This window comes from Schistocerca americana, chromosome X, assembly GCF_021461395.2.
Source record: "Schistocerca americana isolate TAMUIC-IGC-003095 chromosome X, iqSchAmer2.1, whole genome shotgun sequence".
Taxonomy (NCBI): domain Eukaryota; kingdom Metazoa; phylum Arthropoda; class Insecta; order Orthoptera; family Acrididae; genus Schistocerca; species Schistocerca americana.
Genome location: NC_060130.1, coordinates 88,009,167 through 88,026,747, shown reverse-complemented (window position 1 = coordinate 88,026,747; position 17,581 = coordinate 88,009,167). Strand labels below are relative to the sequence as shown.

The 17,581-nt window shown below is 40.2% G+C and overlaps 1 protein-coding gene across 2 annotated transcripts in view; it reads right to left on the bottom strand.

The window, feature by feature from the left end:
- Nucleotides 1-17,581, bottom strand: part of LOC124555378 (high affinity copper uptake protein 1-like) — a 164,157-nt gene that overhangs the window by 19,628 nt on the left and 126,948 nt on the right. The window contains exons 3-5 of one of the 2 annotated variants that reach the window (XM_047129270.1): nt 3,869-4,005; nt 3,684-3,782; nt 153-182 (exon numbers count right to left, since the gene is read on the bottom strand). In XM_047129270.1, the coding sequence (XP_046985226.1) occupies nt 153-182; nt 3,684-3,782; nt 3,869-4,005 (266 nt within the window). The remainder of the gene's footprint in view (nt 1-152; nt 183-3,683; nt 3,783-3,868; nt 4,006-17,581) is intronic. The other variant, XM_047129271.1, reaches the window with a different exon arrangement.

The following is a 17,581-nucleotide window of genomic DNA, read 5'->3' as shown; positions in this document are numbered from 1 at the left end:
TTGTGTGTTAGTATCGTATAGTGAAGCTTAACTACCAAAGTAACATGCTCTAAAAACCACAAATCTACAAAAACTAAAATTAGCTTGCACTACAAACATAAACCAAATAGTTTCTAGCTATCTGGGATGCATTCACGTTTATTGAAACTTACGGTTGCTTGCGTATAACTTCTCCTATAACACTGCAGCGAAATAGAAAGAAAGGAAAATATTTCAGTTCATATTGAAACAAGTAAAATGTGATTATCTTAGTAACAAAACACTGATATAAATAATACTCATAACAGTGTCAGTACAGGATTCATTGTTAGAGGAAATGCAAGACATCACTAATCTAAAGAAATGAAGTCGTGTCTGTCCAATTAACAGGACATTGTTAGGACAACAGTTTCCTTATGTCTGAAAAAAATACTTTCCTCTTAGAACTCTTAACCAACATTTAATTTTGCTAAACTCAAATACATATATCCATGTTGCTTGCTATTGATACCTTGGCCTTAAAAGAATGATACAGGGATCAAAGAGATAAACAATGGAATTTATAAAGAGAGAAACAAAAAGGAAAGGGAAACACTCTGCCAAGGAAGTGCAAGCACTGAGTAAGATAGTGATAAAAGGCTAAGTAATAGACATTCCATGAGGTGAGGATACAAGAATGGCAGTAGTAAATGAAGGCACAAAATATAGGGTGTCCCTCACAATACTTGTCAGGCACACTTTCTCTTACATTTTGGCAGTTATCTGCTATTTCGTTTTTGCAATACTTTCATCAAATATTTCAAGTCATGCCTGCTGGTGACAGAAAGTGTTGGTTTGTCTCCCATAAATAACAAAATTATTTTTAAAGAGGACGCTTATGTGCCCATTTGAAAGAGCAGCCCAAAAGGATTCTACTACAAAGTTCATTTCATCATAGGACTGTCGAATGGGCACTTAAAATTCAACTTCAAGAAACATTTTGTTCTTAATGGGAAACAAGCTGATGCTTTTTGTTGACACTGGGTGTAGCATGGAAGATGTAATGAGCAGTACTTGTTAGGGGTAGGGGTGAATGCAGATACACACTGCAAAACAAAATTGCAAATGAGTGGTGAAACACCAGAGAATATGCACCTGATGACCCTTTGAAGATGCATGCCCCCCCACCACACACACACACACACACACACACACACACACACACACACACACGAGAGAGAGAGAGAGAGAGAGAGAGAGAGAGAGAGAGAGAGAGAGAGAGAGAGAGAGAGAGAGAGAGGCATGCACGTGTACCTGAATGAATGCTTACTGAGTACAAAGGCATGAAACTGGAGAGTAAAAATAGGGTCCTACTTCAGCACCAAATGTGCAGGCAGTTAAATTTGTAACTGTGCAAGCTATAATGAATGCATATTACTTAGCCGTTATACTGTCATTACTGCCAGAGCTCAGCAAGAGGATCAGGGTGGCAGTGGGGTGGTTTCTGCCTAGACGGGAAATTTTCAGTGTCAGTTTAAGTATGTTTTCCCTCCAAGAAGAGGAAAGTGGCCAGGGATTAATAGATGTGATGGCAAACTGTGTCCACCTCTGTAGCTGAGTGGTCAGCACATCTGACTGCCATGCAGAGGATCCAGGTTCAATTTCCAACACTGCCAGTGATTTTTTCTTGGTGGGAGAGTTGGAATGAGGTGCACTCAGCCCCATGATGCCAACTGAGGAGCTACTCAAATGAGAAGTAGTGGCTCCAGGGCCAGGAAATCTGACAATGCCCAGGAGAGTAGTTTGTTTATCCCTTAACCCTCCATACCACATCTCAATGACATTGTATGGCAGAGGATGACACAATGGCTAGTCAGCATTGCATGATCCTCCGAGCCTGTCCGTACAGTTTACTTATCTTTTATGACTAAATGCAGGGCTTCGCTCTTCAAGAACATGACAACTGGTTTGTGGACACATTCAAATATTGTGACGATGAACGCAATACAATCAGTAGGACTTGATTGGAGATCTTCTATTAACATGAACAGTGTAATTTACAAACTTAACATTTTCAGATGTTCTTCATTGAGCAGTTAATAAAAAAAAGTACAATGCAACTCACATCTACAGGGCACCCACACATAAATAGGGTTGAGACTTAGCATGCAAAATAGCAGAAGTTTGTAACTGAACAAAAGTTAGAATTATTGTAATTAGCTGCACAGGCATTAACAACATAACAATAGCACTACATGTGTGTCTGTGGTTCCTGAAGTTAAAGGAAATTGCACCAACCAGCTCCTTGGTCATTTTGTACAGTATACAGTCAGAGAGAGAAAAAAATAATTCCTCTTTACAGCTTCCAAACATACATACAAGTAGAATTCAATAACTATAAGAGAATGTACAATTTTTAAAAATGCAAAATTTTCCAGTGACAGTATTCCCAAACAGATTATGTTCTAAGAGGAAAAATAGTGAGCTGATAGATGAAATGGCAGCCTTCTATTCTATTTCTTTCATCTTCCATTTCAACTTGGTTTTGTTCCAGTGTTAAAAAGGTATTGTTAAAAGAGTTATATAAAACAGAAATAAAAGATGCTGTTGGAATGAAGTAGGGAATCTAATTCATACAAGATGACCACAAAAGCCTAAAGCAGTTTATAGGACTGAAAATTGTGGTTTGAGACTTTTCTGTAGATATATCACAACGGAATGCATTAACAACCAAATGATAAATTAGTGTTTGGTAGAGGAACATCAGGATGCAGAAGAAGAAAGTAGACTGCCATGACCCAGAAGCGACAGTAAAGGTGGCTTTCAAATAGAAGTTGAATCCTTTCCACGTGCAGTTACTGAAGAGTGCATAAAGATTTCATTTTATGAATGCTGGATTTACCATCTTTTTTACGTGTAATGCAATTAACTTATTTATAATCCTAATGTACTGATAGTTAAAGAGTTAATAAAATATGAAATTGTGTGAAAAATGGAATAATTTTGCATAAAAATTAGAAAAATAAACAGTTGGAAAAAAGTGGATAGTTCCTAAATTACAAATGAAAAGATCTGACATATACAATACCCAGTAGGTCCTGGGATTTATTCTGTCATTTATTATTTCTGTCATTTCTGACAATGCTTTGTTAATGTAAGAAATGCCAAACTGCACCATAGTACTGTAGAGTAAAAGTCAAACTATAGGTTACCCTGTAATTATCTGGGCGAGTCATTTCAAAGATCAGAGGAATACAAAGACAAACTACTTACAATAGGGCCACAACTAATAAAACACAATTAGTTTCCAAATCAATCTTTAGGCTGACGATAGCTTTATGTATTGGATGCTGAATCAATTTTGAATTCCTTCATGTGTTCTGTGTCATTGATGCTAACAATAAACTTCTGGTGAATGATTATATATTTTATGAAATTTTACGTGCAAATTCTGATTGTGCTAAAATAATCAATTTCTCTTCCTTTTTACAAAGTGTCTCTGAGAACAAAAAAATTTAAAACTATTCAATTCAGCATTAATTTAATCTCTTTATTTATTAGTGCAATAGACACAAAAATATACTTAAAAATCATCTTTCTCCACAACTGCAATAAATCATCACCAAAAGTTCTGAAAGTTTCAAATTTAATTTCACTGAGATGGTGTAATGTATCAACAGTACTGAAAACTCAATTCTTTAGCTTTATGATGTCACAACACTTACTGTACAATCTGGTTATCTTCAGAAGTTGTGTTCTTTTCCCCTGGTTCAGAGACAGACCTATATTGTAGCCCATTGTATGTTTTCCAGAAGAGATACTCTCTAAGAAAGAAAGAAAAATATTGTAGAACAAGATGTATTGTTGAATCTTTAAATTAATGTTGTATGTTTGTTTCACTAAAATGTACCTGTAGTACTTCAGTCCTTCATACAGTGCAGCCATGAATACGATGCCAATAATGGAGCCAATAAGACCTCCAACAGAATTTATCTTCCAACCATCAAATAAAACTGTTTCAGTATAGCCTGTGTGGAATGTCATTGCCTGTGAGAAACAGTCAGTTCATCACATTTGACATTCTCATAAATTCTTAAAATAATTACACTAGAAAATTACAAAGGACCTACAGTTCAAAGATTGTGAATGTGTTTAATAAAATTTGGTAATTTCATTAATACAAAATAAATCAACAAATGTGACTCAAAATACCAGGAAACCTGCATATTCCCATGAAACAAATTCTTGAAAATTAACTTAGTAAGTTTTAAAATTAATTCCCTTAAAATTTTTTTGACATGGATAGTCAGGCAGCAGTTAAGAGTTGACAGTAAATTGAGTTCATGGTTCAGAGTAGTTTCAGGGGTAAGACAAGGCTGCAACCTGTCTCCACTGTTGTTCATATTATATATGGATAATATGTTGAAAACAATAGACTGGCTGGGTGAGATTAAGATGTGCGAACACAAAATAAGCAGTCTTGCATATGCGGATGACTCAGTTGTGATGGCAGATTCGATTGAAAGTTTGCAAAGTAATATTTCAGAGCTAGATCAGAAATGTAAGGACTATGGTATGAAGATTAGAATCTCCAAAACGAAAGTAATGCCAGTGGGAAAGAGATATAAACGGATTGAGTGCCAAATAGGAGGAACAAAGTTAGAACAGGTGGACAGTTTCAAGTACGTAGGATGCATATTCTCACAGGATGGCAACATAGTGAAAGAACTGGAAGCGAGGTGTAGCAAAGCTAATGCAGTGAGTGCTCAGCTACGATCTACTCTCTTCTGCAAGAAGGAAGTCAGTACCAAGGCTAAGTTATCTGTGCACCGTTAAATCTTTCGACCGACTTTGTTGTATGGGAGCAAAAGCTGGGTGGATTCAGGGTACCTTATCAATAAGGTTGAGGTAACGGATATGAAAGTAGCTAGGATGATTGCAGGTACTAGTAGATGGGAACAACGGCAGGAGGGTGTCCACAATGAGGAAATCAAAGAAAAACTGGGAGTGAACTCTATAGATGTAGCAGTCAGGGCAAACAGACTTAGATGGTGGGGTCATGTTACATGCATGGGAGAAGCTAGGTTACCCAAGAGACTCATGGGTTCAGCAGTAGAGGGTAGGAGGAGTCGGGGCAGACCAAGGAGAAGGTACCTGGATTCGGTTAAGAATGATTTTGAAGTAATAGGCTTAACATCAGAAGAGGCACCAATGTTAGCACGGAATAGGGGATCATGGAGGAATTTTATAAAGGGGACTATGCTCCAGACTGAACGCTGAAAGGCATAATCAGTCTTAAATGATGATGAAAAATTTTCTATTAAAAGTGTTACCACCATAAAATTTAATTAATTATGTCCATCAGAGACGAATTCATGTTTCAGAATGTGACTGAAAATGTAATACACAGTAGAAAATGTGACTAATTTTACATTTAAGAACTTTTCTGTGAAATGGCCTCAAGTGTAAAGGAATTTAACATATTTTTCTCATTCATAAGTTTTCATTCTTTTTTCTTATATTGAATATTTTGTAGTCCAAAGAAACCATGCACAAAGTATATTTCTTTTCTTGAGTCACCAGTGGAAGTACAATATTATTTGAGTAGCCAAGATGCAAAAGCCGCAAAATGTATGTTTTGTTGATTTTGAGTTGCACAGACTGCAATATAGATTTTTTCTGTGCCTATATGACGGAATAGGTTTTAGAGTGTAAAACCAACTATAAGCCATTGAAAATGGCTGTAGAAAATTGTGTTTAGTTGCAAAGGGTGCTAATTGCACATAGTCTTTGGGTGCAAATCCCACTAAATATCCAACATTTGCAATATCTACCAATTTCAACAGGCATGGCAGTCACTGCGCCATGTCCAGGTGCAAAGCATGCCAACTGACATCAGGCTTACCAATCTAGACACTTACAGCTACTTTTCAGTTTGTTACAATTGGAGGAGATATTATTCTCACTCAGTGTTAGGGTGGCTGCACTGAAATGAACATGTATGCAACAATGAAACTCTCGCTGCTGATGCATTGTTGAAATACATGCCAGTAAGCACAGTTCAGCTGATCAGCAGTGTGTTTGTTGATATATTTGGATGAGTGTTTTGAAGAAAGGAGTGATTTTTGTGGATGGTTTAAATGCAGAAGATGGTACAAGCAAAGTGGGAATAACTGAATCAGTAGGAATTCTGCAAGAAGCCAAACCTGTTGTGGTAGTTGCAAATGACCAGAATGATCCTAAGGGCAATGGTCCCTCCCAGAAAAGGAAAAGGTGTTCTGATCAGAGGAAGAGAAATGTTGCAAAACAGAAAGGTAAGAAAATGACGTCTATTATTACAGCAATGTTGCGCAATGAAAACTGTGTTGACACTAATTGTTATGACATAATCTCAACAAAATCATGGTATGATCTGTGCTCTCCTCTACACAGTGCTGTAGTCCAACCAATTTAATGGTCAAGCAAGGAATGAGCATGATCATCCAGAGTTGTGCTATGGACTACACTTATACTGTTGCCAGACTGCTCCCAGATTCAGTTTCGCAGGAATTGTCCACACAAGAGGATTTTAAGCAACCACTGGAGGAGGGGGTGTTGGAAGTAAAAAATGAGATTTCCTACCAGTCATGTGGTTTAATCATGCCTTTTTATATACATTATTTGATTTTTAACTTAGCTCATTGTGCTTACTACCTATTTATTTTGTCTGCCTGTACAGACTTCTATCTACTCTTCAAGACCTGTGATGTGGTCCACCCCTCCCCCCTTCCTCCTCATCACCTTTTACTGCTTCTACGTACTTAAGCATCGGGGTTTGTTTCAAATATAAACCCATAGTCTTCCCAAAGATGCCCGATTGTAAACATCTCTTCAGAAAACTAAGATGTAATGGACTTACCATGCAAGACTTAAGAAAAATTTAACAAACGTTTTACCCAAAAAGTACCCCGAGAGTGGCAGCTACATAGCTCAACATGTCTCTACCATATCTTCTGAAAGAAGATCCAATGAGGGTGGAAAAAAGAAATAAACTACCACTGCCCATTTTTCTCTATCAAAAAATGAGAGGTGAGGAGATCAAAAATGTTGCTGTTTGCAAAGCAGTTTCTTTGTCAATTTTGCAAATTAAGAAGGATAGGGTTACTGGATTGTGCCAAAAAATTTTAGACCAAGATGCAGTTCCCATTGAGATGAGAGGAGGTGACAGAAGAACCAAGCTGTATGAAATGGAAAGAGAGAGTGTGAAAAACCACATTAGAAGTTCATCTCTTTAGAACATCACTGCTCGGGAGGAACCAGCACCAAAAGAATCTACGCAGCAAATTGAGCAAACGGAGGTAAATTGTGAAGAGAACCCTGAAAACATTGTTGAATATGATTACTAAAGGTGCATTTTTCAAAAGATTTCAATACTGGCTTTGGTGGCCAACATGTTGACGATAGTTATTTGACATGCTCATCACTGGGAAATCATAATGAAGAGAAAAATGAAGTGCCAAAAAGGAGAGCCTACAAACCCAGGTCAAAGTCCACAATATGAGAGCTGACATGTTCTACACAAATCTAAAAATAAATAATGAGGATGAAATAACTCTCAGCTATGATTGTCAAAAGAATCAAGTACTACCAAAGGTGCCAGACCAAGCACCCTATTATTCCCATCATATGTACCATTACAACTTTACAATCTGCCAAGTGCATCACCCGTAAGCGGCTCCTTGTACATGTGAATTGCAAACTCCTACTGTTTCTACAAAAATTGTATAAAAATGCTATGATGTTTGCAAAAGTTGCCAGTTGCTAACTACATGCAAAAAAGATAATAAATAAATAAATAAATAAATAAGTCCATTTCTTAATTTCTCGCTCTCTTTCTCTTCTCTCTCAAGTAATTTCCATCGTGTATTTTTCAACAGCTCGCTGAGCAGTTCCCAATTCAGGACTTGTTTTGGCATAGAAAGTCGGATGATTCACAGCCATAAGTCAAACCTGGTACGCACACTCATTGTAAACTTCTCTAGAGACACATTGGAAGTTTTGTCTTTAACACTATTTACTGTCCCAAAAGCATACAAGGACATTTTTACAGGTTGTCTCAAAAGAAAGTTTATATTTGATGCATCAAAACAGAATGGAGATTTAAGCCTACTGACAAAATTTTTATTTATCATTGAAATATACAGTGTAGGAATTTACTCCTTAAATTTATTTAAATGCAATCCAGCACGCCTACAGCACTTATTTAACTGACGAACAAAATTTTGCATGACAGGTTGCCATGTTGACAGTGGGATGGCTGTCACTTCATTATGGATTTGACATATCCCCAATAAAAAAAATCAAAAAAAAATCATGTGGCTCATATCTGGACTGCGTGGTGGCCAATTTATGTCACCCCCTCCTGCAGATCAATTGGCCAGGGAAAATTTGGCAAACTCACAGGATAGATGCATTGGATGTGTGTTCTGTGGCCTTGTCTTGCTGAAACCATGTTCTTTACTTATAAATGGGAAAGTTTTGTAATTCAGCTACAAAAATTCGTTTATCATCATCATAAAATGTTCTGAATTCACTGTAACTCTTGTGCTCAAACAAGTATGTGCCAATTATTCCTCAGGGCAATATCGAAGGCCATACACTAACTTTTGGCAAATGAAGGGGTTTCTCATGCATCTGTTTTAGGATTCATTGCACTCCAGTTGTGGCAATTTTGCTTACTAATGTGACCATTCAGGTGAAATGAGCCTTGCCAGAAAAAAGATGATGCTAAATGAAGGGGACTCAGTCATATCACTAACGAACTGCAGCCTGTGTCTGGAATCTTGAGGTTTCAATTCTTGCACCAACTGAAATTTGTAAAGGTACAGTTTAAGGTCTTTTTGCAGAATTTGCTGCAGTGATGATCAGCTCACATTTAAAGAACTTGCACACTTATGAATGGAGAGGTTAGGATCATTGTGAACAGGCCAATTTACACCATCCCTGGATCCACACACTCTTTATAACCTGTATCACCTGGATTTTGGTTTGGCCAGTGTTGATGTGGACTCAAACATTTTGATGCATTTCCGGATAAAGGGAACACTTGGAGCATCATTTACATTATGCATTGTACGATCAGTGCAAAATTTCCTCCCAGCTACGGTCACTGTTTTTGTAAAATTCTCGCACACAGAATGCGTGGTCCACTCCCTAGAAGGGCTCCATATTGACTGGATTCCTAAGGGCCGAACAAGTGATAAACATACACCCCCCCCCCCCCCCCACTCACCTCAAATTTCTTGTGCATGTGGAGAGAGCTCTTCAACATCCTTTTGAAACATTCTGTATTTGCCTGTTTACTTCCTTTTTTGTAATTCAGTAACAATCTTCAAATATCCTAAGTATAAAAAAACCCATGAACTGGTTACATTTTAATACCTCAGCCTAACTACACAGAAGACAATGAACCTGGTGCCTTGCAAATTCGGAAGGAAATTATCAACAGGTAATGGAAATAAGGCAGTGTAAGTATATTCTGCAGGTGGCCTCCAGTGTGAGAGTTTCTACAAGAACTCATAAATAAGTTGGGCTGCAGGGCTTGCAGATATTCCATCTGGCTCAGTGTAACATCTTAGTGAGTCCTGGAAGTTCCCTCATGATTATGGGCAGCCAAGATAACATGCATGCCACAGCTTGTGGAATTTCCCACTACTGCAAAACTTCCATGGTTGTATGGAGCTAAACAAGGGAATGGCCAGGGCATGGAAAAAGGACATGGCAGAGATATAAATGGTTTTGAAGAAAAGGAGAACATAGACCCCCAATCCTTGAAGATTGTTATTAATTCCAGAGCAACCAATCAGTTGGTTTTAGAGTAAAGACTCGGGAACATGTGACCGCTCAATCTCGGAGGAGAGAAGAAAACTGGCATTTGCCAAGTTCTAGCACAGGCAGTGCAAGAGGATACAGGAGATGTGGTCAATGAGTGCAGTTTTTGGCAGCGAGCAGCCATCTAACTGGCACAAAGGTAAAAATCTGAAAAACCGTGCCTGTATTAGATTGTTACTGGGTTGAAAAACTCAGGTATTCTAGCATAGTGAGGGTTGAAGTAAGACAGAACCGAACAGCTGAGTTTTTGAACACAGACTGGAGAGTGACAAATAACATAAATAAGTTTTGAATACCGGGGGCAGCATTTGCAAGTGTGGAAAAAATTTTATTTTGTTATTTCCCCACAAATCAGCTCCTCTATTAAAGTAAATGAAGATTGTATTTTAGTTCTATTTCTAATCATATGTTTTATTTAATGTAGTTAGTCTATTCTTTTAGTTCTCTGAAGAACCCTTATGTGTTTTACTGTGGCCAAGCTTGTTTCTTGATAAACTGCATGCCTTTTTCCAACACAATGAATGAGCCACAGATCTTCAAGACTGAAGTAGGCAGAAGGCCAAGCAAGTATAGTAGACCTCATAGGGTATGATGTAGTGAGAAAGTCTGTGGAAGTATAGTAGGTTGATAGTCCGTGGCTGTGGGGCTTTTAAAGGTAAAATAAGTCTGGTGACTATCATACTATCTTACAACTGTAGTATTATTTTTTAGTTTAGTGAGACCAGAGAGCCACTTAAGAGAAAGTGTATTCTTTAGAAAGAATGAGGTGGGAAAGGACAAGCACATTAGAGCATGACTTTACTGCCAAGCTGTACAGTTTCAGTTTTTAATTGGTGACTGTACATTATTTTAGTCTCATTATATTATACTTTCAAGCCGACTTTCAAACTTGTTCCAGTAATTTCTCCCTTTTGTTGTTTAAGCATACCTGCACCAAAGGAAAACAGCACAATGCAATTTTCAAAATGAAGTGGTTCAGGTATGTTTCATTAACAAATATTGTTTCCACATTATCTCAGTTTGAGTCTAAATAGTTTCTCTAGGGCTGTTGAGAATAATTTTGGTGATACAGAATTTCTTTGCCTGATGCCTTCCCACTATCCTGATGAAGTACATGTAAAGGTACAGGAATGATTATATATAAAAAATAGAGGGAAACTCCACGTGGGTATATATATACAGGGTGTTACAAAAAGGTACGGCCAAACTTTCAGGAACCATTCCTCACACACAAAGAAAGAAAATATGCTATGTGGACATGTGTCCAGAAACGCTTACTTTCCATGTCAGAGCTAATTTTATTACTTCTCTTCAAATCATGTTAATCGCGGAATGGAAACACACAGCAACAGAACGTACCAGCGTGACTTCAAACACTTTGTTACAGGAAATGTTCAAAATGTCCTCCGTTAGCGAGGATACATGCATCCACCCTCCACCGCATGGAATCCCTGATGCGCTGATGCAGCCCTGGAGAATGGCGTATTGTATCACAGCCATCCACAATACGAGCACGAAGAGTCTCTACATTTGGTACCAGGGTTGCGTAGACAAGAGCTTTCAAATGCCCCCACAAATGAAAGTCAAGAGGGTTGAGGTCAGGAGAGCATGGAGGCTATGGAATTGGTCCACCTCTTCCAAACCATCGGTCACCAAATCTGTTGTTGAGAAGCGTACGAACACTTCGACTGAAATGTGCAGGAGCTCCATCGTGCATGGACCACATGTTGTGTCGTATTTGTAAAGGCACATGTTCTAGCAGCACAGGTAGAGTATCCCGTATGAAATCATGATAACGTGCTCCATTGAGCGTAGGTGGAAGAACATGGGGCCCAATCAAGACATCACCAACAATGCCTGCCTAAATGTACACAGAAAATCTCTGTTGATGACGTGATTGCACAATTGCGTGCGGATTCTCGTCAGCCCACACATGTTGATTGTGAAAATTTACAATTTGATCACGTTGGAATGAAGCCTCATCCATAAAGAGAACATTTGCACTGAAATGAGGATTGACACATTGTTGGATGAACCATTCGCAGAAGTGTACCCGTGGAGGCCAGTCAGCTGCTGATAGTGCCTGCACACGCGGTACATGGTACGGAAACAACTGGTTCCCCCATAGCACTCTCCATACAGTGACGTGGTCAACGTTACCTTGTACAGCAGCAACTTCTCTGACGCTGACATTAGGGTTATCGTCAACTGCACGAAGAATTGCCTCGCCCACTGCAGGTGTCCTCGTCATTCTAGGTTTTCCCCAGTTGTGAGTCATAGGCTGGAATGTTCAGTGCTCCCTAAGACACTGATCAATTGCTTCGAACATACCGCGCCACGGCTATTGCCCCGTGCTAATCCATACATCAAATGGGCATCTGCCAACTCCACATATGTAAACATTGCACTGACTGCAAAACCACATTCATGATGAACACTAACCTGTTGATGCTACGTACTGATATGCTTGATACTAGTACTGTAGAGCAATGAGTCACATGTCAGCACAAGCACCGAAGTCAACATTACCTCCCTTCAATTGGGCCAACTGGCGGTGAATCGAGGAAGTACAGTACATACTGACGAAACCAAAATGAGCTCTAACATGGAACAGATGTCCACATAACATCTTTTCTTTATATGTGTGTGAGGAATGTTTCCTGAAAATTTGGCCGTACCTTATTGTAACACCATATATGAATATAATAGAGGGAAACATTCCACGTGGGAAAAATATATCTAAAAACAAACATGATGTGACTTACCAAACAAAAGCGCTGGCATGTTGACAGACACACAAACAAACACAAACTTACACACAAAATTCAAGCTTTCGCAACCAACGGTTGCTTCATCAAGAAAGAGGGAAGGAGAGGGAAAGACGAAAGGATGTGGGTTTTAAGGGAGAGGGTAAGGAGTCATTCCAATCCCAGGAGCGGAAAGACTTACCTCAGGGGGAAAAAAGGACAGGTATACACTCGTGCATATATATATATATATATATATATATATATATATACACACACACACACACACACACACACACACACACACACACACACACACACAAGCAGACATTTGTAAAGGCAAAGAGTTTGGGCAGTGATGTCAATCGAGGCAGAAGTACAGAGGCAAAGATGTTGTTAAATGACAAGTGAGGTATGAGCGGCGGCAACCTGAAATTAGTGGAGGTTGAGGCCTGGTGTGTAACGAGAAGAGAGGATATACTGAAGGGCAAGTTCCCATTTCCGGAGTTCTGACAGGTTGGTGTTAGTGGGAAGTATCCAGATAACCCGGACGGTGTAACACTGTGCCAAGATATGCTGGCAGTGCACCAAGGCATGTTTAGCCACAGGGTGATCCTCATTACCAACAAACACTGTCTGCCTGTGTCCATTCATGCAAATGGACAGTTTGTTGCTGGTCATTCCCACATAGAAAGCCTCACAGTGTAGGCAGGTCAGTTGGTAAATCACGTGGTTGCTTTCACACGTGGCTCTGCCTTTGATCGTGTACACCTTCCGGGTTACAGGACTGGAGTAGGTGGTGGTGGGAGGGTGCATGGGACAGGGTTTACACCGGGGGCGGTTACAAGGGTAAGAGCCAGAGGGTAGGGAAGGTGGTTTGGGGATTTCATAGGGATGAACCAAGAGGTTACAAAGGTTAGGTGGATGGCGGAAAGACACTTTTAGTGGAGTGGGGAGGATTTCATGAAGGATGGATCTCATTTCAGGGCAGGATTTGAGGAAGTCAGATCCCTGCTGGAGAGCCACTTTCAGAGTCTGATCCAGTCCCGGAAAGTATCCTGTCACAAGTGGGGCACTTTTGGGGTTCTTCTGTGGGAGGTTCTGGGTTTGAGGGGATGAGGAAGTGGCTCTGGTAATTTGCTTCTGTACCAGGTCGGGAGGGTAGTTGCGGGATGCGAAAGCTGTTTTCAGGTTGTTGGTGTAATGGTTCAGCGATTCCGGACTGGAGCAAATTCGTTTGCCACGAAGACCTAGGATGTAGGGAAGGGACCGTTTGATGTGGAATGGGTGGCAGCTGTCATAATGGAGGTACTGTTGCTTGTTGGTGGGTTTGATGTGGACGGACGTGTGAAGCTGGCCATTGGACAGATGGAGGCCAACGTCAAGGGAAGTGGCATGGGATTTAGAATAGGACCAGGTGAATCTGATGGAACCAAAGGAGTTGAGGTTGGAGAGGAAATTCCGGAGTTCCTCTTCACTGTGAGTCCAGATCATGAAGATGTCATCAATAAATCTGTACCAAACTTTGGGTTGGCAGGCCTGGGTAACCAAGAAGGCTTCCTCTAAGCGACCCATAAATAGGTTGGTGTATGAGGGGGCCATCCTGGTACCCATGGCTGTTCCCTTTAATTGTTGGTATGTCTGGCCTTCAAAAGTGAAGAAGTTGTGGGTCAGGATGAAGCTGGCTAAGGTAATGAGGAAAGAGGTTTTAGGTAGGGTGGCAGGTGATTGGCGTGAAAGGAAGTGCTCCATCGCAGCGAGGCCCTGGACATGTGGGATATTTGTGTATAAGGAAGTGGCATCAATGGTTACAAGGATGGTTTCCGGGGGTAACGGATTGGGTAAGGATTCCAAGCGTTCGAGAAAGTGGTTGGTGTCTTTGATGAAGGATGGGAGACTGCATGTAATGGGTTGAAGGTGTTTATCTACGTAGGCAGAGATACGTTCTGTTGGGGCTTGGTAACCAGCTACAATGGGGCAGCCGGGATGATTGGGTTTGTGAATTTTAGGAAGAAGGTAGGGGTGCGGGGTGTCGGTGGGGTCAGGAGGATGATGGAGTCAGGTGAAAGGTTTTGTAGGGGGGGCCTAAGGGTCTGAAGATTCCTTGAAGCTCTGCCTGGACATCAGGAATGGGATTACCTTGGCAAACTTTGTATGTAGTGTTGTCTGAAAGCTGACGCAGTCCCTCAGCCACATACTCCTGACGATCAAGTACCACGGTCGTGGAACCCTTGTCCGTTGGAAGAATGATGATGGATCGGTCAGCCTTCAATCACGGATAGCCTGGGCTTCAGCAGTGGTGATGTTGGGAGTAGGATTAAGGTTTTTTAAGGAGGATTGAGAGGCAAGGCTGAAAGTGAGAAATTCCTGGAAGGTTTGGAGAGGGCGATTTTGAGGAAGAGGAGGTGGGTCCCGCTGTGACGGAGGACGGAACTGTTCCAGGCAGGGTTCAATTTGGATAGTGTGTTGGGGAGTTGGATCATTAGGAGTAGAATCAGGATCATTTTTCTTCGTGGCAAAGTGATATTTCCAGCAGAGAGTATGAGTGTAGGACAGTAAATCTTTGACGAGGGCTGTTTGGTTGAATCTGGGAGTAGGGCTGAAGATGAGGCCTTTGGATAGGACAGAGGTTTCTGATTGGGAGAGAGGTTTGGAGGTAAGGTTAACTACCAAATTAGGGTATTGTTGTTCCTTCATGAAATCCTCCCCACTCCACCAAGAGTGTCTTTCCGCCGTCCACCTAACCTTTGTAACCTCTTGGTTCATCCCTATGAAATCCCCAAACCACCTTCCCTACCCTCTGGCTCCTACCCTTGTAACCGCCCCTGGTGTAAAACCTGTCCCATGCACCCTCCCACCACCACCTTCTCCAGTCCTGTAACCTGGAAGGTGTACACAATCAAAGGCAGAGCCACGTGTGAAAGCACCCACGTGATTTACCAACTGACCTGCCTACACTGTGAGGCTTTCTATGTAGGAATGACCAGCAACAAACTGTCCATTTGCATGAATGGACACAGGCAGACAGTGGTTGTTGGTAATGAGGATCACCCTGTGGCTAAACATGCCTTGGTGCACGGCCAGCACATCTTGGCACAGCGTTACACCGTCCGGGTTATCTGGATACTTCCCACTAACACCAACCTGTCAGAACTCCGGAGATGGGAACTTGCCCTTCAGTATATCCTCTCTTCTCATTACCCACCAGGCCTCAACCTCCGCTGATTTCAAGTTGCTGCCGCTCATACCTCACCTGTCATTCAACAACATCTTTGCCTCTGTACTTCCGCCTCAACTGACATCTCTGCCCAAACTCTTTGCCTTTACAAATGTCTGCTTGTGTCTGTGTATGTGCAGATGGATATATATGTGTGTGTGTGTGTGTGTGTGTGTGTGTGTGTGTGTGTGTGTGTGTGTGTGTGTGTGGGGGCGGGCGCGCGCGCGAGTGTATACCTGTCCTTTCTCCCCCTAAGGTAAGTCTTTCCACTCCTGGGATCGGAATGACTCCTTACCCCTCTCCCTTAAAACCCACATTCTTTCGTCTTTCCCTCTCCTTTCCTCTTTCCTGATGAAGCAACCGTTGGTTGCAAAAGCTTCAATTTTGTGCGTATGTTTGTGTGTCTATCAACATGCCAGCACTTTCGGTTGGTAAGTCACATCATCTTTGTTTTTAGACATATATATCTCACAGTCTGTAAATAAAGTTGCTTATTAATTTTTCCCCATCTTTTATACTGCATATCATCATCTCCAGGTTCCTTTCCTTCCTTCATACCTGATACAGTTTTGAATATCTTATCTGACACTACTTTTAAACTATCATTATCTTCATTACTAACTATTTAGGTTTCTGATTCATGTCTTGAACTAGACAAACATTTTATGAAATCTTTGAATCCTTGTACCACATTCTCTATGTTGCTGGTTACTGTGTCATTTGCCATCAAAACTGATGAAATACATTTATGTTCAGTATTCTTCATAATACTACTGTTTCAGCTGCTTCTCTTATCAAATTTCCTTATTACACTTTCACATTCTTTCAAAGACAATTCCAAATAGTTTTGTTTAACTCTGAATATGTTAATGGACAGTACCAAATGTGATATGTGACAGAAAGGAAATGGACAAAATGAATCTCTCAATACCTATTTCAATTACAGTTTACAGTACCCATATTGCACATCTATTCATTCACAGTAAATGACTTTCAGCTATGTACACATACATATAATATGTATACATACATATTAGTTACAGTGAAACACTTATATTCTTGAGAACCTGTATTGAACTATTGTGTGGTCAATTAGACAAAATATTCATGCATGTATCTGATTCCAAAACATTTCTTCATTCTCAGAACATAAACAACAGTCTAGATTTCATGACATTTTTGAGTAAAAACCATTAGCTCAGTAAAAAGCATTTGATGTAAAATAGCAGAGAATTGATAACTGCCATTGCTTATGTGATTAGGTTTATATAACTGAGTATCATAACGTGAATGGATATGTCAAAATTATAGTCTTGTGGAAAGCTTTGTGTTGTGCCAATGTCTATCTCATCACTGAAACTGTTAACTACAAAACTCCTTTGGTAATTTTGTATGAAATGTAAAACCAGCAATGTAAACATATGTAAACCATTAAAGTAAAGTAATTTAAGATGCATGGTGGAAGTCACATCAGGCAGTGTTCTTATTTCGAGGTCAGCGACTGTTGAAGCAACATCGTGCTCATTGTTGTACACAGTTGTAGGATAGTTACAGAAAATATTAGGACATTTTTTAGTTAAATGTTACTGTGTTGAGCCTGATTTCAAAAGCAGATGGCGGTCTTGCAGCAGCTTGGGAAACCTATGGACATCATCATTTTTGCAGCAAGAAGACTGAGTTACACCCACAGGCCCACAAAACTTGATCCAGTCACAAAGTTATGTGTACTGATCGTGGTTGCATTTTAAATGGAAGGAGTATAGCAGAGACATTGAGTCATCAAGAGGCA